The sequence below is a fragment of the Rhea americana genome, unplaced genomic scaffold (assembly GCF_003343005.1).
Source record: "Rhea americana isolate MKP2758 unplaced genomic scaffold, rheAme1 scaffold_148, whole genome shotgun sequence".
NCBI lineage: Eukaryota > Metazoa > Chordata > Aves > Rheiformes > Rheidae > Rhea > Rhea americana.
The window spans coordinates 353,750-377,127 of record NW_028185572.1 but is presented as its reverse complement, the minus strand read 5'-3'; the positions used below and the strand labels follow the sequence as shown (position 1 = coordinate 377,127).

At 43.0% G+C, this 23,378-nt stretch overlaps 1 protein-coding gene across 1 annotated transcript in view; it reads left to right on the top strand.

Annotated features, from left to right (window-relative positions):
- TENM4 (teneurin transmembrane protein 4) overlaps positions 1-23,378 on the top strand; it is a 353,790-nt gene that overhangs the window by 315,093 nt on the left and 15,319 nt on the right. The window contains exons 23-27 of the mRNA XM_085299249.1: positions 1,781-1,953; positions 6,580-6,815; positions 12,857-13,153; positions 14,616-16,230; positions 21,190-21,332. Of these exons, the coding sequence (XP_085155375.1) occupies positions 1,781-1,953; positions 6,580-6,815; positions 12,857-13,153; positions 14,616-16,230; positions 21,190-21,332 (2,464 nt within the window). The remainder of the gene's footprint in view (positions 1-1,780; positions 1,954-6,579; positions 6,816-12,856; positions 13,154-14,615; positions 16,231-21,189; positions 21,333-23,378) is intronic.

The following is a 23,378-nucleotide window of genomic DNA, read 5'->3' as shown; positions in this document are numbered from 1 at the left end:
AGCAATCATGAAGAGAAGGGTCAAGGACTCCCCTCAACCATCTGATCCCTCAGGGGCAGTATCAGTCGCATCCAAACCCTCTCTGACCCATTCTTCTCAACTGTGCTTAAAAGCATCCAGCAATGGCATTTCCAGTGCTCCATCTGGTAACCTGTTCCTCTACTTAAGCAACCTTGGATTTGGAAAATATTTCCCAATCTCTAACCTGGATTTCCCTTGCTTCAAATTAGCTGATTGCTTTTTGTCACATCCTCAGTGGACAACATGAAAAAATAATTATAATCCTCTTTAGAATAACTGTTGTCATGATGGCATGTTCCCTCTTTTTTGTTTCCTSTCTTCTAAAGCAGCTTTCAATTTTTAGAGGATTTTTTTTTTCCAGCTATCAGTTTTCCGGCTTTGCCTCTTAGATCATGTTCTTAAGCTCCTTATCCTTAACGTATCATTTGTATTACTTCATCGTCATTCTGAACAATGGTGCCCTTAGCTGGACACTGTGCTCACCAGTGAGTATTGCAGGGGAACGAGTCCTCTCTGCTCACCCACCATCAAGCTTTGCCCAGATGATAATGTTTTCTTGTACTTTGCCAGGACTTGAAAATGTCATACTTTTTTTTTTTTTTTTTTTTTGCTAGTTTTTGTAGAAGGATTTTTTCTATTGTTTCTCCCTGACTACTTAAATATCCCTTCCTTGAGGACCCATCTTCTGGAAAACCCAACAGCTCTTTGAAGATAAGCCAGTACAGCTTCTCACAGCTCTTCATTTCAGTCCACRTTAGGGAATACTGCTCCTGAAAAACCTATCCTCACTCCCAAAGTATTCTTTTGGCAGCCCTCTGCTTTTAGCTCAGTGTGCGACTTAAGGGTACACCTTTTGCAGTGCAACAGATGGGAGGTGGTGTGGTGTAATTTGCCCTACTTTATTTCTTCCTAATCCTGAGAGAATTTCAGCATGAGTACCCACTTCTAGCCTGCTCAGGAGACCTCTAGGCACAAGTGTCTGCTTCTCCTTTTTATTGAAAAAATAACCCTCCGAGCCCATTAACTGCTGTGTGACCTGCATATATACAGTTTATTTCATCTGGGTCCTAGTAGACAGGTGTCCATATCACAAAAACCATCCCAGGTGGCATTTATGTTGATTCTCTCATTGGAAAAGCCTGGGACTCAGTAGGGGTGAAAACTGAAGTGCTTTTTTACACATTTAAATCAATCCTTCTAGATGGTTTTAGGAACAGTAGAAAGTAGATCAGTTGTGCTCAGGGCTTTACTCCATGTTCACAAAGGACAGCTCTCTACCTGAGGTAGGCACTCTAGYRGGTCCTTTCCTTTACCTTAACATTTGCTTTTAAAATATGAAAAAAATAAAATAAATTTGCTAAAGTGGTCAGGACRTAACTAGCCAAAATAATTGATTGCSCTCAGAAACTCTTAGTTCTGCTAGACAAGATTCTCAGAGAGGTGGCTTCCGTAAGTCACARTGAACAGGAAATAAAGTTAATTGTGTTGTAAAGAAGCACAACACAGGTGATAAGTATCGGAAAGGTGTTGTTAAAATAGGTGTTAAAATTTAGTCATTTTCTATTGTTCATATTCTTTTCTTCAGCTAAACCCTGCCCTTCCCATAAAGCCAAAAAGGTTAAGGCAGTCCTAACTGACAGAGTTTTTTTTTCTAGGAAGAATCTAGGTGAAGACTTCCAAGGCATAGTCTCTGTTTTACAGGACAGTTCCAGTACTCCAGTTCTCTATTCATGCTGTTGACTTCACTCTACCTTTCCAGGTATGACAGCTTTGGCCGTCTGACCAACGTGACCTTCCCCACTGGCCAAGTGAGCAGCTTCCGCAGTGACACTGACAGCTCTGTGCATGTCCAGGTAGAAACCTCCAGCAAGGATGATGTTACTATAACAACCAACTTGTCAGCATCAGGAGCCTTCTACACCCTACTSCAAGGTGAGTGAGACCACTGTCCCATTTCAGGCCAAGCTGTACATGAAGAATTTTCCATCAGGAGACAGGCATAATCTTGGTAGTCCCAACATCAAAAAAAAAAAATCACCTACATCCTGGGTGCTTCAGAGCTCCCCACATGCTGATACACATGCACGCTCACACCTGCTTAGCCACATTCCCTAGCTCAGCAGTTGTTCAGCAGCTGTTTTCTGCTTCATTCTCAGCCAGTTCCCTTGCTGCGCAGCCCTCGTGCAGTACAGTCCCTGATCGTCATTACCATTACTGTTATAACAAAAAAAAGGGTTGCATAAATCTTAACTGCACTTCCAGCTGACTCCTTTGCTTCTCTCTCTTAATGGATTCCAATATAAGGAGTTACTCTCCTACTGGAWTAGGCTTCCAGCTGGTTACCGGAGATCTCTGTGATTCTTTGTTCTCTGGCTGTTCAAACATTCACAAGGCAGCATGCAGACAAATGACCATTGCTGTCCCCAAAAGGCCTACATTTGAACTAGAAGGGTGATGTGAAGTGGCACAAAGCAGAGAGGAGAGGTGAGCAGCCAGCGTGGGACTGGGGGAACTGATCTGCAGCTGTTGTAAATGAACACTGTTGTGTCAGTGACAGTAAGATGGGCTAACGACGGATTGACGAGGTGGAAGAGAAGGTGATGAAGTGGGAGAGGAAAGAAGAAGGTGAAAACACTGCTAACGTACTGGCAGGGACAGAAGTTACAGTGCACAGACCGTATCAATCTGGATTAAAATATCCTTTGGGTCTGTGTGTGCCCTCACTTCCATTCCTGGGGCCTTAAGGAAGGGATAGGATAGACAAACTCTTTGCTTTTCTCACTCCCTACCTCTTGCTTGCCCGTGCATCTGCGCCTGATGTCAATAGGGTGTAAAACATTGCTCCTCTTGCGAGGAATGAAATGCTCCAGTGAAACCAACATACTCCGAAGTCACATTTGTTTCCACGTCTCTGGGACATCCATTTCCCTCCCCCTCCCTGTACTAAGGGCAGAGTTTCCTGAAAAGAAAAGAAAAGAAAAGAAAAGAAAAGAAAAGAAAAGAAAAGAAAAGAAAAGAAAAGAAAAGAAAAGAAAAGAAAAGAAAAGAAAAGAAAAGAAAAGAAAAGAAAAGAAAACAGTGCCTACTATGCCTGAACACTGCCTTTGTGCCTCTGGAGAGGGCGGGTGAGAGGGTACCAGCCCCTTAAAACCATACTGAGTATTACCATAGGAGAATGACTGTTTTATTCTTTACTTCAGAATGCAAGAGCAGATCCAACCTACCCCTTCCCATCTCAAATTCGCTCACGTCAAGACGTCTGGCAACTGCACAGACACGAGGTTGGCTTCACCTCAAGAGCCTAATTAAGCAATAGAACCCGCTGTTGGGGGCTCTTTAGTGAGATAATTGACTGCGATGTGATTTATACATGCAAAGCTGAAGGCACAGTTACATAATTGYGCCACAGTCAATTATCTCATTGTACTGCCCTCCAGCACAGGGGCACTGTTGCCATTAGGACATACAATATTACAAACAGTTTAACCGTGTTCAGTATAAAAGTAAAGTATAAAATTATGAAATTATTTGGGTCTGAAAAGCAAACTTATCYTAAAACGAAGATCTGGATAATGTTGCAGCAGGGGTGGCCTGGAACCTGCTGAAGGTGGGTTTCTCACAAGCATTAGGGACCATGAATTCCCAAATTGAGGCAGTTGTTTGTTCATGGCATCACTGTAGCAATTGAAACAAGAACCACTGGAGTTGCCCAGGGATCAGTTGAGCACGGCTGAAATGTAATTTGCCTTCTGAGTGCCTCCCCAGTGGATGAAGCTGGAGCCATTCTAAAGGTTTGTGTGTCTTGACCTCTTGGTCATTCTCCAGAGAAAATGCACATTGCAGATTTCCGTTGCAKGAGAGCTGCTCGTGCATTTTCGTTATGAGCTCACAGCTCTGGCCAGCTTTCACAAATCCTTCTTGAACCTTTCAAGAAACCTGGATCACACTGTGAACAAGCTCTGGCTACAATCAGTGTGACATGGAGACTTTTTATGGCTCCACACAGGGACCAGAAACATCTGAAAAAGGTATTTAAATGCCTAAATCCTGTTGGTTTTGGTAGGAGTTAGATTTCAGTCACACAGAAGTCATTAGCTGTAGTCTACTGAGGACAAGTCTCATGCATAGACACCCCCTCCCCTACTGGGACCCTCTGTTCTGAGGTAAGCGACTCCCTGTACAGTGGATGGAATGCTCTGCAGTCAGCTGAGGCATCTCCCAGGCTTAAAACCCTCAGGTCAGAGTTAAACACTGTGCAAAGTTTTGAAAATTCTCCTCCCTTATCCAAGGTGCATATTAGAACAGGCTGTCAGAACAGGACCCTTGTAAATACATACACTTTCTATTCCATCAGGACTTGGGCGTGTTCAGGATATGCATTTATACTTGGTGCTGCTGGTGAGAAGGARATGTCACCTCAAGGTCTCCAAGGTGCTGCCTAGAGCAAGGACTCTGAGCACCTCMTTAGCTGTGAAAGACAGCATTGCTACTTAGGCAAGCTTGAGCAGGACATCAAAAAGCCACTCTGAGGCATCTAAGAAGGCATTTCTAGGAGGTGATTCGTTCCTGTAGGTTGGATTTAGGAGTCAGCACAGCTAACAGGCACCTCAGCATCTCTCTGCAATTTTGTCTTCTGGACTAATGGCAAAGTGAGTGTTTATTCAAGGCCAAAATTGTGGCCCCGACCCAAATCAGCATAAAATCGAGCATACAATGGCCCCTGGATGTCACATAGCACTTGATAAAAACTTTCCAAAGCTCTGAAAGAGTCCTCTTCTGGGAAAATCTTGAAAGCAGAAGATAAACATTCCCCACACTGTACCACACTACTGGGGTTAGGTATGCCAATCCACCATAATTCCTCTGAGGTGCTTGAGTGTCCCAAAGACAACATCACATATCCAGGGGATTCCACAGAAAGCTTCAAGCTTTCCCTGGCTGGTGAAGGAGGAAGGAGGGAGGGATATACCATAAGATATTTCACTGATTTGATTTAGAGTGGATCTCCTGACCCTTTTTCAGAAGATCAAGCCTCCAAGAACTAAGGAGACACAGCCAGCTGACTGTGCCTTTTCTTTCCACATGAAGAATCAAGCTGTGAATGTCCATGGGCCTGATCCTGCTGAAGTCTATGTCACAAGACCATTGATTTATGCAGTCAATGCTATAGTCAAAGTATATTTGATCATTGTGGTCCAATACYGTAGCTGTAATGGTTTCACACCATCACTAGGTTAACCGTATAAGCTGAACTGTGGTCCTGCTGAGATCAATGTGGCAAGACTCCAGCTGGCTACAAAGGGAGCAGAATCAAACTGACAACAAGGGAGACCAAGTGGTGTCAGATTTCCTTTCCCAATTATACCAAACTGTGCTCTTTGCTAATCTATTTCAGACAAATGAGAGATGATAATTTCGCTGTGACATCATTTCCTGCTGAGTTATGGCAGAAGAACTAGTGAACAAAACTCAACTTTCCTCAGAATGGAAAAACAGTTGACTGAATTTTTAATGAGAGTTTTTATTCACAATTAGGTATTTATGGCAGCCTGGGAGACAGGAATGGTAATGTTTTCCAGCTTTTGAGGAGCTTCAAATAAAGGAATCTTTGGATAATATGCTTTTAAAGGCATCTGCACTGAGCAAGTCTCATGCTTTCTTACCCTTTATGAGCTCCTTTCTGCAGACAGATATGTCAGCTGTAATTTGAAAGGACCAAGTTCCAGCCTGTCTAGTTCCTGCAATGTGTAGAAGGGATATCACAGAATCATAGAATTGGTAAGGTTGGAAGGGACCTCTGGAGATCATCTTGTTCTTCTCGTCTTCCATTCCTGAACTCCAAAATCCTGGCTTCAGGATCTGCTGATCTTTCAGGAGCTAGTGGAGGCCAGATGTATGGAGATGCGTGGATGCCTAGTGCCTCCAGCTATCYCTCTAAACATGCAGTCTTCAGTTTCTTCCTGAAAGCTTTCCCAAGTGAAGGGGGTTGGCTTTTGTTTGGGAAGCTGGTTAGCATTAACTTGCTGTGCAATTTCCTGTCACTTGTGTGAGTAAGCTGAGAGAAGTAGGTGGCCCCGCTTGATCATAAATTGGAGTAAAATTGGCATCTTTAAGATATAAGCATGTGGAAAGCCTTCAACRTGACTGTGGTTTAGAATAACTATCTCACCGTGTAGTCTTTTAATGAAGGCCTAGCCTTCATTAGGCCCTAGCCTAAAAGAAGAGGTTTGTGTGTGCTTTCTATGTGCTATACTGGAATATTACACTGCTTTGCTAGAATATTACACTACTCTTCCACTGGAGCTTTTTTTAACCTGTGTAAGATTTTTTTCTGCAAGAATTTGAGAGACAGAGAAYGAAATTCTCATCAGAGTGAAGGAGATATTGTCCACCTTGACTTTCATCAATACAACAGTCTTTTCACTCACTGTGAGTGACCAAGTGCATTTGATTACAACTGTCCAAAGTGCTGTAAGAAGCCTGAGTGGAGGAGAAAATGAAAGGCTGGGGTTCTGTCACTGGGCATCCGTTTGAAAAAAATCTCTTTTCTGTCTTCAGACCAAGTCCGAAACAGCTACTACATCGGTGCTGATGGCTCTCTCAGGCTGATGCTCGCTAATGGCATGGAGGTGGCCCTGCAAACTGAGCCACATCTGCTGGCAGGTACCGTTAACCCCACCGTGGGGAAGAGGAACGTGACCCTGCCCATCGACAACGGCCTCAACCTAGTTGAGTGGAGACAGAGGAAGGAGCAAGCGAGAGGGCAGGTCACTGTCTTTGGACGTCGGCTGAGGGTAAGTAAAACGTGTGAGCACTTTGGGAGTCGATTTCCTATTTTATCGGTCSCCAGTGGCGTGACAGAAAGGGACAGGGCTCCTTCTGACACCTGGAATGGAGATGCATGGAGAACTAGCTGTTCATTCTCATTGACMCAACTTTTATGACTTAAGTGTATCCTCCTGTCTCCTTACGTGCGGGCGTTCTCTCAGCCATCACAGACAGTATTGCTGACTCCCTTATGAATCCTCCATGCGCCTGGCAACGCGTGACCTCCCGCTAGACACTGCAGGTTTAACCGGCGTGTCAGGCTGTTTAAGCATGCACGGGAAGAACATAATCATAAAAAATTGCTCCATTTAGAGTAGGCATTTTGTACCTGCCCTGCTGGCACTAACATACACCTGAGCACAGAAAGTTTTCTAAGCATTAGTGTTCGTTGAGCAGCCTCAGAAAAATCACTGGGTTCCTTAAACTTGCTAATCTGGGGAACCCATTCAGGAGCTGAGGTTGCAGGGCATTACCCTGTGGCTGCAGTTGTTCCCCAAGATGAAGTGTTACAGATGGCTTCAGCCTGATGGTGCTCTCTCCTCCACAAACTTGTGGTCCTTCCTGTGCTTGAGGCTGATGTGTTTTGAAACATTGTTCCACGCAGTGCACTGCAGACTTGTCAGGGCTGTTTAAAGATCTTGCCCAATAAGCTTGTAATTCTTCTGCTAACTGCTGGCAGAGCTGGTGACTTGTAATGCTAGCCAGTGCTGCACCTTGCCATTCTCAGCATTGCAAGCTTAAGAGCAGTTTCTAGGAGCCTTCTCAGCACCTGCCAAGTTCAGACTCTCTGAGAAAAATGCTTAGGGCTGTGTAACACCACCGTAGCAAAACGACTGGGGCTATTTATTCCCACTTAAGCTCTGCAGTAGATATTAATGCACTGGTTTCAGAATATGTATTTCCCAGTCCTCGCTTTGCATGTCTCTCTCTTTCCTGCTGTGTGCCCCCTGCCACCTTGGTGTGAATTTTGCTCTGTCTGTCTTCACTCACACTYGCTAAGTATTGCTCTTCACCCTTTCCAAACCATCAGTTGCTCCTCTCTCCTTGCGTGGATGGCGTCACGTGTGGCTTTTTTTTCCCTTTTTTTTTTTTTAATCAGGAGGAAAACTATGCAAACAGTAATGAAGCTGGAGGCTGCTCCTTCATTGGGAACTGCTATATGCTTGCAGATCAGCTGGCATCAACTTTCTTGTTTGGTCTTTGGGTTTTTCTTTCTATTTTAATAACCAATGAAATTACCAGACAAGTCTGTCTCCGAAAGGAGACAGCCTTCTGAAATCTGCAGCTGTCTCACAGCTATTCCATGTTCAAAGCAGTTTCTACTCATTTAGCTGCAGCTCAGCTGCCCATGCCAGCTTTATCTTCCAAAATCTTCACAGCAGATTCTCTCAAACACAGAATGTGTCTTTGTTTTATGTTGTACCTCATTCAAAAAARCACTTGCAAAATGAGTTTTCAGCCTGGTTACTGGTGTTCCTATAAAGCTGCTGGCATTTATTCACATTTTGAGTCTATCAGGGCCTGYCTCTGCTTCTAGTGAAGCAGAAGAGTATCTTATGTTAGTGAGGGGTTCAGTTACTGCTCTGTTCAGGGGTTCAAAGCAGCTGAGTGTGTACTGGAGGTTTTAAGTTGCCTCTCTGTACCTACATGGCAGCATCTGCACCCCACAGATGTAAATCTGCAAGGTGCTAATTGCCTCCCTGGGGATTGCCCCATATTTAACATATTCTACACGTGTCATATTCTCCTCTCTCCACATACCAGTAATTATCACTTTCTCTAGGAAGGGAAAGGCTTTGGGAAGTTCAGCTGAACATGATTTTGTTCATTTTGGGAAACTTTATTTTTTTCTGCTGTATGTGAGTATATCGACATTTTCACTCTTGCCTCACCCCACTGCTAGTTTGAGACAGCAGCAAAGCTGCAAGGGGAAAGAGCACCCCAGCGAGACTGCAGCACTGCCATGGGAAGAACAGGATCTGACCAGAGACTCTAAATGGTGGAATTCCCCGGGAAATAAAAATAAGCATGCTTTCCATTGCCCTCTCATGGATCCAGATGCCTTACGAGTTATGGCTCTTCCTACCATATTTGCAGGGCATTAGTTCTTTGGGGAGTGATGACATGTTGCCCCATGCTTTGCCAGCTCCCAGCAGGATAAGCCCAGTTTCTCAGCTGCCTCCATGTCCCTCCCTAGAAGAAAATACAATGCACAGTGTAGCAGGGAGGAGAATTTGCTGTGCACCTGCATGGAGCAACAGTGGTCACAGGGGAGCATCAAACAGAAGAAATGTGTCCACTGTCAGAGATCTGCCTAAAATGTCCCAACTCATGCTTACATGAGGCAGAGGATTTGCTCATCAGCATGTGTTTGTTTATAGTGSGGCTAAGGCATGAGGCAGGGATTTCTACATGGACGAAGAGGAGGGGGGACCTGTAGCAGTAAAGCAACACAAATATGTTAAAGCAGCCCCTTTCCCTTCTGCTGTCCTGCATAGCCCCAGGGAGAGTTGTGATGCTCTGATCCACCCAACGCAGATGCCTCCGTGAACTGGCAGGCTCCACGTTCAGCCCATCACCAGCAAATGGCCACACACAGACTCCATCCACATTGAAAGCATTAGGTAGACTCTACTCCAAGGAACAGTGCTGCTGCTTCTTTTCTTTGCCCTTTTTTTTTTCGCAAACATGAATTTTTCAATAAAGAAGGATGTAAAATAATCTCCGACAGTGGAGCAAACAGGACAGCCAACAGAGACAGAGCTGCTGGCTCAGCCGTTTTATTTATTTAACCCTGGAAGCTCCTATTGTAATTACCTTCCTTTTTGCCAAGACCTGAGCAGCAAGTTAACAGTGACATCAACAGCCGTTGTCCCAGCTGCTCCCCGAAAACAGTAGCATTGGAGAGGTCCCCTGAGATATGCTGCTAGCCAGTCCTGGTGTGATGACTGATGAGGACATTCCAGCCTCATCYCCTGATTTTCTGTAAGGAGCTGAGGGCTGGATATGGCCACCCCAGTAATTCTAGCAATTCACAGGGGAAATGCCTTTGTAAGCAGCTGTTTACCAGTGGGACATCACTGAGTCCTGTAGGTCTCATTGCTGAAGTATTGTTCGTGATCTTATACAGAAGGTTGCCACAGTGTTTCCATGAGAGATCTTCATTTTTCTGTGTTTAGTAACTCTTGCACACCCAGGGAGGTCAGTGTGTATTGTTTTGTTATAATTTAAGGTAAAACAGAGCAAAAGGAGGCATAGGAGAAGTCAGAGATGGTACCAAATGGAGTGTTTATGTTCCTACTACAATGCCTGCATTAGAGCAAGCAAAGATATTAAATGGATCTGCTGTGGTATGTGAGTTTGGGGTTAAATTTAGTCTCTCACACGTTGTGGCAGGGAGGTCAAGTGCGCTGAGAATGGTGGATTTCAATTTACCCTGGCTCAGTCCTGCACTGAACACAGGCCTTGTCAAGTGCTCTGAGGGGCAAAAGCCTTCTCCAGGAGCTTTTCAGAGTCCTTTCCAGGATAAAGACTCTGGGATGTAGGATGGCACCTTATTTAGCTGCTCACTGTAAAACTTGCTTGTTGGACTGAAGCCTGCAGCCCTGTCACTGCTTCTGAAGAAAATTCACTCCTATTCAAGGCATGTCCTTGAACAAGGATGAAAAGATTTAGACCCTATTCAGAGGCTACCTGGGAGCATAAGGTTCACCGTGTCTGTCACCTTGAAGGTGGCTATTGGCACTGAAGTGCTTCTCAGAGGAAAGGGAGATTTCACTGAGAGAGCAGGAGAAAACAAATCGTAAAAAAAAAAAAATGTAAAAAGAGAGGCTGGTTCCMACTAGACCAGCAGAAGTCCCTTGCCAGAGAATGAGGTGGGTGGAATGACTTAGGGCACCAATAATGGGATACAGAGGTTTGGACTGAGCTTAAGAGCTATCCGGGGACTTGTTATTTGGTCCTTCCAGCCTGGGAAATGGCAGCACTGATGTTGGCTTATGAATCAGAGAGGTCACATTCAGCCTGGATTACTGTCCCAGTCCTGGAAGAGCTCTTTCGAGCTCTCTTGGCAGACACTAGCAGCAGAAGAAGCTGCAGCTGCTGGACTGGATATGCTCTGGGAATAAGTGGAAGGCAGAGATGTTATTCCTTCCTGAAAAAAAAATGTACACAATTGCTGCTTCTGTTTCTGTATTTATAGCAGCAAGCACCTACAAGATATCAAATTGCTCTGTTGGTTACATATGTGCATCTCTACTTTAGAGTTTTGATACTTTTTTAATTATTTCCCAGTTTGCTTGTTACAGCAGGCTTTTAGCTGATTTCTTCTTTCTCCCATTACTCTTTTACATTCTATTTCAAACTCTGCTATGTATTTAAGTTGAGCATTATTTACCTTTCCATGCTAACTATTTCTTTCCTTGAGTCATACGTGTCTTTTACCTATGTTATTTATATACTGGAAATCATCTTTGTGCTCRCCTCCTCTTGCATCATCTTTATGCTTGCATCATCTAGCAGTAATTCCTTATTTTTCAACTGGCCACACATGCCCTCAGTTTGGACCCACATTTCTCAGCCAAGTTTTTGCTTCTTCTGACCTCAGCCCTCTTTTGACCTCAGATTCTAAGACTATTTTTGAATTTTGACTCAATGGTGTTGCAGTTCTCCAGGTTTCACCACTGATGTCTACCCATATAATGCAAAAGTGGTCATATGCACACTGCTTCTCTATTGACTTTGCCCCCTCATTTCTGTCCTTCCTGTTTCACTCTCAGGTGGTGCTCCCACATATGTCAAAAAAAAAAAAAAAAAAAAAAAAAAAAAAAAAAAAAGGAAAGAAAGAAAAAGAAGATGGGAATACAATCATACACTCTGAAGCCCTAAAGCAATCATTGAGATCAGAGCTGGAACAACGCTGAGGCCAGTGCTCAGTTCAGGAGAGTCAGTTTTACCCAGAACAGGAGAAGGCTATATTTTTTACTTGCAGCAGTCTGCAAATTTTGCTATATTGACTACAACTGAAGGGCCCCAATGGGAACTAAAAAAACAAGTTTATTGTTTGGAGTTTGAAGATCATCTGAGAAGAATTTGCACCTTTCTGGAAAACAGGGGTTCACCAGTTGAAAAAGGTTGCAAACTACTGGGATGGAGAACTAGTCATCTTCACTGGCAAGCTCATATTGGGAATATGGGTTTTTTCGTTCAAGCACAGTGGTTGGATATTGTGGTCATGTTGTTTTGTAAGGTTCCTTGCACATGTGCCTAACTGTAAGTTGTACTATCAGTTCCTCTTTGTGATGCTGTGCCCTACAGTCCCTGAATCAAAATGCATCTCTGCTCCTACCTTTGAAGTAGATACCTTTGATCTTTGGAAATGCTGCAGSAGTGGAGGCAACAGAAATGTAATTATCCAACACAGAATAGCCCTAGGACAAAGAAGCTAAAACTCTAGCTCTCACAGAAAAGTTCCTGCTCTCTGTAACATCAAGGCCTCCATATTTCACCTCCAGTGAAAGACCTCACCTCTAGTGCATGCAGTATATTCAGCAAACTTAGGGAAAAGCTTTGCTTTTCAACTATGTTGACACCACATCCACCTTTTTTTCAAAAAGTATTATTTTTGACATCCATGAAAGCAAAAGACTCGTAATCCAGATGTAATAAGCAGAATACCTTGCAAATACTCCCTGCAACAATTTKTCATTGTACCTTCTTCATCTAGGTCTCTCTCACATCTGTTGTAGTAGTCCTAAGCCTAGGTTTGGGATATGGGCAATATGCCTTAACCATGGTGATGTTTTCAAAAGTACCTGATAYTTTGCTGCCTCTTTCCTCACTGAAGTCAACAGAAGCAGAGTTAGGCCAACACTTTGCTTTGAAAATCTTTTCCAGAGAAAGTGAATGCATGGATACTGTTCAGTGTGATCTAAAGAGGTGTTTGGTGAAATMATGTTTGTATCTTAAACCATTTACAGCTTCCTAATTCTCTATCTCCCTCCTTTAGGTTCACAATAGAAACCTGCTGTCCCTTGACTTTGATCGTGTGACCAGAACGGAAAAAATCTATGATGACCACCGCAAGTTCACACTCCGCATCCTGTAYGACCAGGCAGGGAGGCCCAGCCTCTGGTCGCCCAGCAGCAGACTGAATGGTGTCAATGTGACCTACTCCCCAGGAGGACACATTGCTGGGATTCAAAGGGGCACTATGTCAGAAAGGATGGAGTATGATCAGTCTGGCAGRATTGTATCCAGGATCTTTGCCGATGGGAAATCGTGGAGCTACACTTACTTGGAGAAGGTAAGCACCCTCTTTTTGATGAGTGATGACAGCTTCCCAGTTAATGCAATTGGGCTTTACTCCTAAGACTTCAGTGCAGCTGTGTTGCTTCACATCAATTGGTTACTGGCCCTTATGGTCCAATACTCCTCTTCTATGTACTCTGCTTACACTAACATTTGCATAGTAACTTTGGTGTCAGATCACCATAGAATAGTTGAAAATACCATGGAAAATTCCCCAGAGGACAGTAGTCTTTCCAAGTCACAATAAATGCATGTCTTAATGCTTTGAAGCTTTGAGTATATGATTTTTAAAATATAACATTCCTTTGCTGAGCTACCTGTAAAATAATATGTCTTCAGGTAAAGCTGGAGGAGTTAACAATAGGGATTTCCAGTGGGATTTTCCAAGTGAAAGCAACCCATACAGTCTGACATACCTGCTTTCTTCAGGTAGCCTATTCCTGCTTCATAGGAAACGTATGYAATAAGAAGTGCAGAGACATGAATCCAGCCAAGCCATTGTAGAATATTTTGCAGTGTTTTCTGTAGTCTGCACACAGCAGATTGRCATGGGATGTAATTTCTTCTGGGTGTTATCATTCATCATTGTGTTACCCAGTGTCCTGTAGATCCATATGTTGCATACGTGGGTATGAATTTTTATTTCTGAGTTTTGCATGGGGCCTATATTAAAAGAGTTTAAGAAAACTACAGTAGTGTAGCTTTTAAAAGGCAAAAAGGCCTTTTAAAACTTGCACCTTGTGTTACATCATCTGTGTGGATTGTTGAGTGCAAAAAAAATCAGGACAACTGGGTTAAGCATGTGGGCAGAAGTTTGTTGTAAGAGAATAATAGCAGATATGCAGACACACAGAGTTAATTGGGTATTGGAAGGTGTCAGGGGGGCACTTTTTCAAGCATTGTTTAAGTTGTTCTACCAATTTTATTTATCTAGCCCATAAAAGCTATTGGCAAGGGGAATTTGGGCAGAGGTAGCTACGTGGTATTCATTCTAACAACTGAGCTTGCAAACTTAAACCATACTTACAGCATTAAATGCCCTTTTCTTTGACCTGCTCCTGCTTAGGGATACTTGATGTGCTGTGCAACTGCATACCTCTCACTATTTAATCTTATGGCTGCAGAGATTATTTATCTCATTTGTCCTGCTCTTTGGACTGGGGAAGTGCTGTACCAATGCAAACAAAGTAAGAATTCAGGTCACAAAGAGCTGATGCTGAAAAGACACAAAGGAGAAGGTGAGGCAGTGGTTGAACAGATGAACAAATGTGTAAAGTGAGCAGGTTGTGACTGACCACATTTTTGTTGCTCAATGACCTCTGTTTCACAGATCCCCTGTTTCTGTCAGTTAGTAGCTGCAAGTTCTTCTCCCGAACATGATCTATCTTTGGGAGTGTTGAGAATAATTCTRCTTGAAAACCAGGAAAATAATCTGTTCCTTTCTCCCTCCCCTCCAGTCCATGGTGCTGCTCCTTCACAGCCAGAGACAGTATATTTTTGAGTTTGATAAGAATGACCGGTTGTCGTCGGTGACCATGCCCAACGTTGCCCGGCAGACTTTAGAAACCATCCGTTCCATTGGTTACTACAGGAACATCTACCGGCCCCCAGAAGGCAACGCCTCCGTCATTCAAGATTTCACAGAGGATGAGCAGCTCCTCCACACTTTGTACTTGGGGACAGGGAGACGTGTCATTTACAAGTATGGAAAGTTGTCCAAATTATCTGAGATGCTCTATGACACCACAAAGATCAGTTTCACCTATGATGAAACTGCTGGCATGCTAAAGACAATAAACTTGCAGAATGAAGGGTTCACATGTACAATCAGATACAGGCAGATAGGACCCCTCATTGACCGACAGATTTTCCGCTTCACCGAGGAAGGCATGGTGAATGCACGATTTGACTATAATTATGATAACAGCTTTCGGGTGACCAGCATGCAAGCAGTGATCAACGAGACACCTTTACCCATTGACCTCTACAGGTATGACGATGTGTCAGGCAAAACTGAGCAGTTCGGTAAATTCGGTGTCATTTACTATGATATCAACCAGATTATTACCACTGCTGTCATGACTCACACTAAACATTTTGATGCCTATGGCAGGATGAAGGAGGTCCAGTATGAGATATTCAGGTCACTCATGTACTGGATGACTGTGCAGTATGACAACATGGGGAGAGTTGTTAAGAAAGAGTTGAAAGTTGGCCCTTATGCAAACACAACTAGATACTCGTATGAGTACGATGCTGATGGCCAGTTGCAGACAGTGTCTATCAATGACAAGCCACTSTGGCGCTACAGCTACGACCTAAATGGAAACCTCCATTTGCTAAGTCCAGGGAATAGTGCCCGCCTCACACCACTCAGGTATGACCTCAGGGACAGGATTACAAGATTGGGAGATGTRCAGTACAAAATGGATGAAGATGGCTTCCTAAAGCAAAGGGGCAATGATATTTTTGAGTACAATTCAGCTGGCCTGCTCATCAAAGCTTACAACAAAGCTAGTGGGTGGAGTGTGAAATATCGCTATGATGGCCTAGGAAGGCGAGTCTCTAGYAAAACCAGCCATGGCCATCACTTACAGTTCTTCTACGCAGACCTGACCAACCCAACCAAGGTCACCCATTTATACAACCATTCAAGCTCTGAGATAACCTCCCTCTACTACGACCTCCAAGGCCACCTCTTTGCAATGGAGCTCAGCAGTGGAGATGAATTCTACATAGCCTGCGATAACATTGGAACCCCTTTGGCTGTCTTCAGTGGGACTGGCTTAATGATTAAGCAGATACTATACACAGCATATGGGGAGATCTATATGGACACCAATCCCAACTTCCAGATCATCATTGGCTACCATGGAGGACTGTATGACCCCCTCACGAAGCTTATCCACATGGGACGGAGAGACTACGATGTTTTAGCGGGTCGATGGACAAGTCCAGACCACGATATGTGGAAGCATCTGAGTAGCAATAACATAATGCCTTTCAACCTATATATGTTCAAAAACAACAATCCTATTAGCAACTCTCAGGATATCAAATGTTACATGACAGGTAAGACATTTAAAATTAATTAAAATATTCACAGACTGTTTTCTATCCCACCATAAATGAGTAGGTTTTTCTCTCCAGTATCCATGTTGCCATGAGGTTTTCCAGTGTTTAATATAATGGACACAAGCTTTTCTCTGCCAGGTGACCTCAGTATCAGAGAATGGTCCAGGGCATGTTTAATTCATTACCATAGGTGGAGACTGCAATTTCCAAACGTGTTTCCTTTTCTCTTTCTTGGTGCTTATTCTCTTTAGTCTGTTTCCAGTTGCTCTTTTCCTCAAGTATCCCAAGTTAATTACCATTTAATGTCCTGATAACCTTTCTCTTTTGTAGAGGGGTAGCTCTGTTTACACAGTTTTGACTAGAGTTTTATTYGCAACTAAATAAACGACATGCAAGTTTGTTTTAGCAGAATGGCAGCAGCGACTTAAACATTTTATTAAGTCAGCCATTTCAGAGCACACTACAGTAATAATGTATTTTAAAGTTAATCTGCTCTGCAGAATTAATAGTTCCTATTAAGGTCAGCAAGAAATGTATTCTTTCAAGTTAAAAGTCAGGTTTTAGGGGATATGTAACCCACAGCTTAACGTAAACTCCAAACTACTTCCCCTGGGACTTCATCTCATGGCATTAACATAATGTCTCTGTATGTTTTGTGTACAGAAAAATCACTTTGTAGCCACCTGTCCCTCCTATATTCATATTTTGCACAACGCTCGTAGCAGTGTTTTAGAGGATTKTTTTGGTAGGGCTCTTTTCCAAATACTTCCAGTTGGAAAACCAGGTGACACAATCACAAATCAAATGTACACTCTTAAGGAGATAGTCAGATAAATAATGGGATTCCATTGCATCTATCACAACTTTCCCAGATGCAACAACAATATTTGGAGTCCTCTGACTTACGAGATAGGCCTAATAGCGAGAAATTTTACAAAATAAAAATCCTGGGTTATTTTATTCAACTTGAYTTTATAGCCTTTACAATTTATGCTTTCAGGTTCTTCTGCAATAGTCATAAGGATTAGATTGTATTTTTTAATGAAAAGCTGTTGTTCTCCAGGGCTCAGGATGTGATGCCAGGAAGAAAGTAAAATAAGCCAAAAGATGCAGACTAAGATCCTGCGTGTTGGCCTTACTCTGATAACTAAGGCCGTCAGGGAATTCTTTTGCAAATACTCATTTGTCAAAACTGAGTTTCTTTGTGGGAGAGGACTGWGCTTGAGAAATTTCATAGTAGAAAAGCTGTAAAGAGCTCTTGAAAGTGTCCAAATGACCAATTCCAAAATATCCCAAAAGAAAAATTCTTTTTTTTTTTGATTTTCGAGTTTTTGAACTTTAATGAAAACTAGTTATAGAAAACAGAAAAAGCAAAATTAAAAGGTCAAAACCAAATGAAATATCTTAATCTGAAATTGTTAGCTTGAACTGAACTGGTTTTTGAATAATCATTTCATGATATTAACACATTTCTTTTTCTGCCCAAGTTAAGACAGGATAAAATTTCGAAAGCCATTTTGGAACAGGCAAATCATTTCCCACTCAGCTCTGACGATAACATCAAGATATCCAAATCTTAATATTTTATATGCACTGAACATTTTTTTTTACCGTGGTCTTAAAGATTCTATTTTCAATCATTGCACAACACAGACCCTAAATTACACCTTTTAGGTTTCTCCTCTCCCAGCACAGGAGACCACACACATGGGAGAAACAGGTCGTGCTATGAGAGGAGGGTTATGATATGAGGCCGCTGCCCTGGCGGTTTTCCTCTGCCAAAAGCAAGCTTGTGCAACCCATCCCGAGCCGCGGCGAGAGTCTCGTCCGKGCTGAGCTGCGCTGGGATGAGCTCGACCCAACGGGGCATCTGCTCTGCGGGCAGAGAGAGCCGAGGCACGGCGCGAGGCTCTGGGAGACGGGCTTTTGCCGGGGGTCCTGCCCGTCGCTCACGCGCCCAGCGGTAGCAACGGGGAAATGTCGTATTCGGAAGAGGGAAAAGCTGTTCATAGCCGAAACGCTTGCGTTCCCCGCGTCCCCACTCGCTGCCCTCCTTGCCCACCCTGGGACCCCGCTGTCCTTCCCGGATGCCGGCTCCGAGGACGCGGGCGGACGGCGCGCGCCGGTCTCCAGGCGGGAGCTTTCTGAGCGCGTGGGTGCAAATCGGAGGCACGCGGAGGGGAGGGCGGGAGAAGCAGGTATTTACGTCTTGCGAGGCCCGTTGTTAAACATGAATATTTTAGCAATTGTGCACTTCATGGTGCAGAGCTTCGCTGCCAGCTTCAGCAATCCTGATGGATTGAACTGACATTTCCATTACATGTGTCTGCATTAAGCACTCTTTTTCTTTGCCCTCAAATGAATTTACTGTGAAATGTGTTGGCAGGGTTACTGTAGCTGAAAAAAAAATTTGTGATGTGAAATGTACTTTTCTGTCACAAAAGTTGTCACTGCCTCTTGGCAAATTAATATTTTTCCCTCTGTTTTCTTAACTCCATAACTTCCTTCCCATATTTTTTTTTCCTTTTTATTTGAGATATTCCAGCACCTCTTCCCAAAAAGGAAGAACTCCTGTTTGCAAATGTTTTGAAAGTCAGTTTGCTGAGAAGTATCAAAAAACAAGTTTGCATTGAATCTTTCCAGGCACGTTAGCTATTTTTCTGCTGCTCAGCATCCCTGCTCTGTACCCTTTAATATTTGTAAAGTACTCAGAAAATGCTTCCTGCACCAGTACCAACCTTCACTGGTTTACTTTGTTCTCCTGACCACCTGGGCCACAGTATGTACATCAAAGGTCTTAATTTCGCATGAGAAGGATTTGGAAGCAGGCTGGCTTAGCGCTAAGCAAAAAAAATAATCAAACAAGGCTTTAATTTCTTTCCCTCCCTCCAACCTCTCTGTTTCAAAGACACTTTAAAAACAATCTGTACATTGAGTGAACAGAAGTGTTTTTATTACAGAAATCCTCCTCCTTCCACATGGATTGTTGCAAGGGCTTTTTGGACCTCTGCCCAATCTCAACATTTTGGCCTGTAAGAAAACAAGCAACAGATAGTGTGTTTGTTTGGCTCCTGGTTCGCCAGTCATCTGGAAATGCCTTATTTGCCATTTGCATCCATGATTTCTTTTCCARCCATCTCTTCAAAACATTCGTTTAAGCTCATGGGGGATGGAGAAAAATACATTCAAAGATGCATGTTTGGTTCTTTAAATTGATCCCTTTTTCAGACTATTTTGGCAATGTTAATTCAGTTTAGCAAAATGAAAAACAAATCCCGTGTATATCCAGCTTGAAATAGAGGCGTCACTAACGCAATCCCAGTTACATACAGAATGCTTAAGACTCCTTGGAGCTAATATGAACTAAACTTTACCTTCACCTTTTTCCTTTTTCTTGTAATTATTAGTTATATGCCCAATACAGGCATTGCTGGGTTGGAGATTGACGCACTTGCGTCCATCTCCAGAGCTCAGTGGAAGTGAACAAGGTTAAATCACCAAAAACTCCAAAGTGTTACATTCAACTGCTATTCCTTGTAGCCATGCAAAGACCAGGGAAGATTTTGTAGTCCACTCTGGTGGGAATGCAGGGATGTCCCCTGTGGCTAATCTGCAGTGTTCAAAATGGCTGGGTTTTCCGTCATGTCCCCTCTAGTGCCAGTGTTCCCCCTTTTGCATAGGACAATTTTTTATGACCTGGAGCCAGCAGTTTTCTCGCCATCCATGGACTTCTTCCTGTGAAAGGAACTGGAGCAAAGTAGTTTCTTAACTGTAGAGTTATTTTCACTATCCACTGCTACTGGAAATTGCTTAGGTGGATCACATTAAAAAGTGGTTCCAGTGCACATGAGAGCTTACTACACAGCAGTCCTTGTGATACAAGTGGAGAAATTCATAATGAAATTGCAACTACCAGCATTGCCCCTTAGCTACRCCTGTAATACACTAAGCAAGACTATGGCAGAGGCTGAAGCACTGGAACAGCAACCATCCTACCCTCTATAAATGGGGTAGCACACCATTGCCAATGGTAGCACACTCCTGGCATGGTTTTGGCCAATGACAACTAGCACCATCCCAGGGACATCTCAAGCATGGGTGTGAATAGCACAAACTCCATGTAAGCAGCATGACTGAGTCCACCATGTTATGGGATGGAGAAGAATTCAGCAATACATACACGGTCTCTGTCCTGCTTTATGTATTAATGTGTACGTAGCTCCTTTGAAGAACCTAGTTAGATCATATGGAAGCTGATTTTAAATCTTGCTATAAAAGATGACATTTGTCTTTAAGAATTTACACTGGTGTAATACTCAAATGACAGATTCTTATTAAAAATTCTGGGAAGTTCAGGCTTGGAATGAAAATGCCATGGAAAAAGCAATGTATAYGTCCAGAGCCTCTTCCATGAACACTCTCTCCAGGACTGTGCTGTTCACCTTGGATGTCTGGGTATTCTGGTTCAGAGAGCTCTAAATTTGCACTTTAGCTTGCAGATCTTTTGAGAGGCCTCAGGAAGAGGAGCACTGTGGCTGAAAAGCTGTTCAAAAGCATGTTCAAAGCTGGCTCTAGGACTGGATGGCACTTCCCATTCACCTGGAGCGGCTCAGCCTCCGTTAGTGTATTGCTGCTGCTGTGCTTCTCCTGCATCAGCTTAGCACAGTGCCCGGTGGCTGCTGGCGTGGGCAACCACGGAGTCAGGGAGTTGGCTTGATCTGGACAAAACATTTATTCAATGTTTTTAGCAGAGCTTCTGTTTTTGAGCTGGGAAMGTGCAGAATCGGACTGTGGCTGGCAGGTGGAAAGCCATTAACTTTCACARCTTTGGCACACAGTTCTTCGGAGGACCATTAAGGGTGCTGTTCACACAAAGTAGTCACCCGCACTTTGGCCAGACAGGCAATCCTTCCTGAACAATCAGATAATCTGATTTATGCTTCTCTTACCTTCCAGATGTCAACAGTTGGCTGCTCACCTTTGGATTCCAGCTACACAATGTCATCCCTGGATACCCCAAGCCAGATATGGATGCAATGGAGCCGTCGTATGAGCTTATCCACACACAGATGAAAACTCAAGAATGGGACAATAGCAAGGTGATCCATGCAACTGCATACTGTATTTCTCACCCTTATCAGCAAAGTATCCGGTTGCAATCTTCTTGTAAAAAGCCTCAGTCTGTTCTCCCAGATACACTAGGAGTTTAAGTGCGTGTCAACCTAAAGCAGCTTCTCTCTCCCCATTACAGTAATGAAATCAGACTAAATAGCCGCATCTGAAGTTCTTTATGGCCATTGTGGTTTTTCCTTTGCTACTTTCTTGTAATTGCTCAATGAAACAGTCTGTTACTGTTTTTCTCTCCCACAAGAGGCTATGTTACAACATAATTCAGGCTAAGTTCAAGGCCATTGCATACAGGATTYTTGGATGTGAAAAAGTACAATTTTTGATGCAGAGTGATTTTCTAAAAAATATGTTTTAGGAATTTGTCCAGTCTGGTTTTAAATGGCTTAAACAGTAAGTTCCAGCACTTCCCTAGGAAACTGTTCTGCATTACAGTGAGTCTCACCAGAAAGAAATTTTAGCTGATAGCTAACTTGCATTTCACCTGACTGAGTCTAATCCCAAATCACTGGGTCCTGCTTTTAAAAATGGACCTGCATCACAAGGCATCTTGGCAGACAAACATACCAGCACAAAATTCAATGATAAAATTGTCAAAAAAAGCTTTTACAACCAAATCATTTCCCCTTCTCTTCCTTGGGAATAGTTCTGCTGAAAGATGGAGACAGCACTGCTAAAGGTTAGCACACTGGGTCAGGATTTGAAAGCCCTGGGCTGCTCCCAGCCCTGCTGCTCATCAGTTGTATGACCTTGAAAAAGTCATTTACCTTTCAGGATTCTGTTTCCTCTCTTAGCCTGAAGTTTGTTCTGGAATTGTTTTTATCTCTTTAGTTTGGAGCCTCTTTAGGATACAGATTCTTGCCTGCTATTGTTTTGTATTTGAACGTCAAAAGAGTAAGGGAGCACTGATTTGTTTGGGGAGATCAGGATACTCTYTTAGCATTTCTGCTAATAAAATGATTGTGGTAGCAAGTGGAATCAATCCTAGCTGCCTCTGTAGTCTCTTTATCTAAGAGCTTGCTGAAATCTCACTGTCCTACAGCAGATACTTGAAGTTCRGTACACATATTAGACCTAGAGGTAAAATGCAGTGTCACATTTCCCCAGTCACAAAAGGTATCACCTAGACCTATGAACAAGACACTATGGATTAATAAAATACTCATGTGTCAGCCCAGCCTTGGTAACTGACAGCAAAGACAAGGTAAAATGTACCAGCTTCAGCTTCAACAAGAGAAATTTAATTAAGACATATCACTTTATAGTGGAGGAGGACRAAAAAGAACCTTCCCTTTTGCTACTCTGGCTCAGCTGATGCTTGAAAATCATTATACCTTAGTAACTCAGTTAYATTTCGGGGCTCAGAGACTCCGTTTTGGCTTTTCTTTTCCTTGGATAAAACAGTGAAATGCCAGAGATAATTTATGAGATAAATAATGAGAACTAGCCTCAGGATTTTTCCTACTCTTAGTGTAACACAGTCTCTCCAGGCAAAGCTGTACAGGAGAAGGCAAACAGGGAAGGCCCATACAGGGAGAGCACAAAAGGTTATCTCTAAATTATTGTTATGTAGAGCAGATAATAATTCTCACAGAACAGCAAGAGAGGTTTTTATTGTCACTATTGTTATTTTCTCATCATTGCATTATTATTATTAAGCCTATAGAATAGGCAAGTAAGTTGAGTGACAACTTGTGATGAAGCCTGACACTTGCTCATACAAGCAGCTGAGATGGAAATAAATCCAAGGAGACCTCCCTTCCAGCCACCTATTTTGGATGGATCTGCCTGAATAAGCAATAAGAGGGAAGAAAGTCTCCATGTCCCCTTCAGGTTTTATAAACCAAGAAGCTGCAGTGACCTGCTTGGTAAGATGAGGGATTTATGCAGCCTCCTGCTTCCAGATGAGTCACTTTACATAGTGTTGAAAGTGGATTTTAATCATTGTTGATTCTTTCGTATTCTTCTTCTGCATTGTGAGAAAACAAAATTAGTGCTTTTTTAATTTTAATTTACAG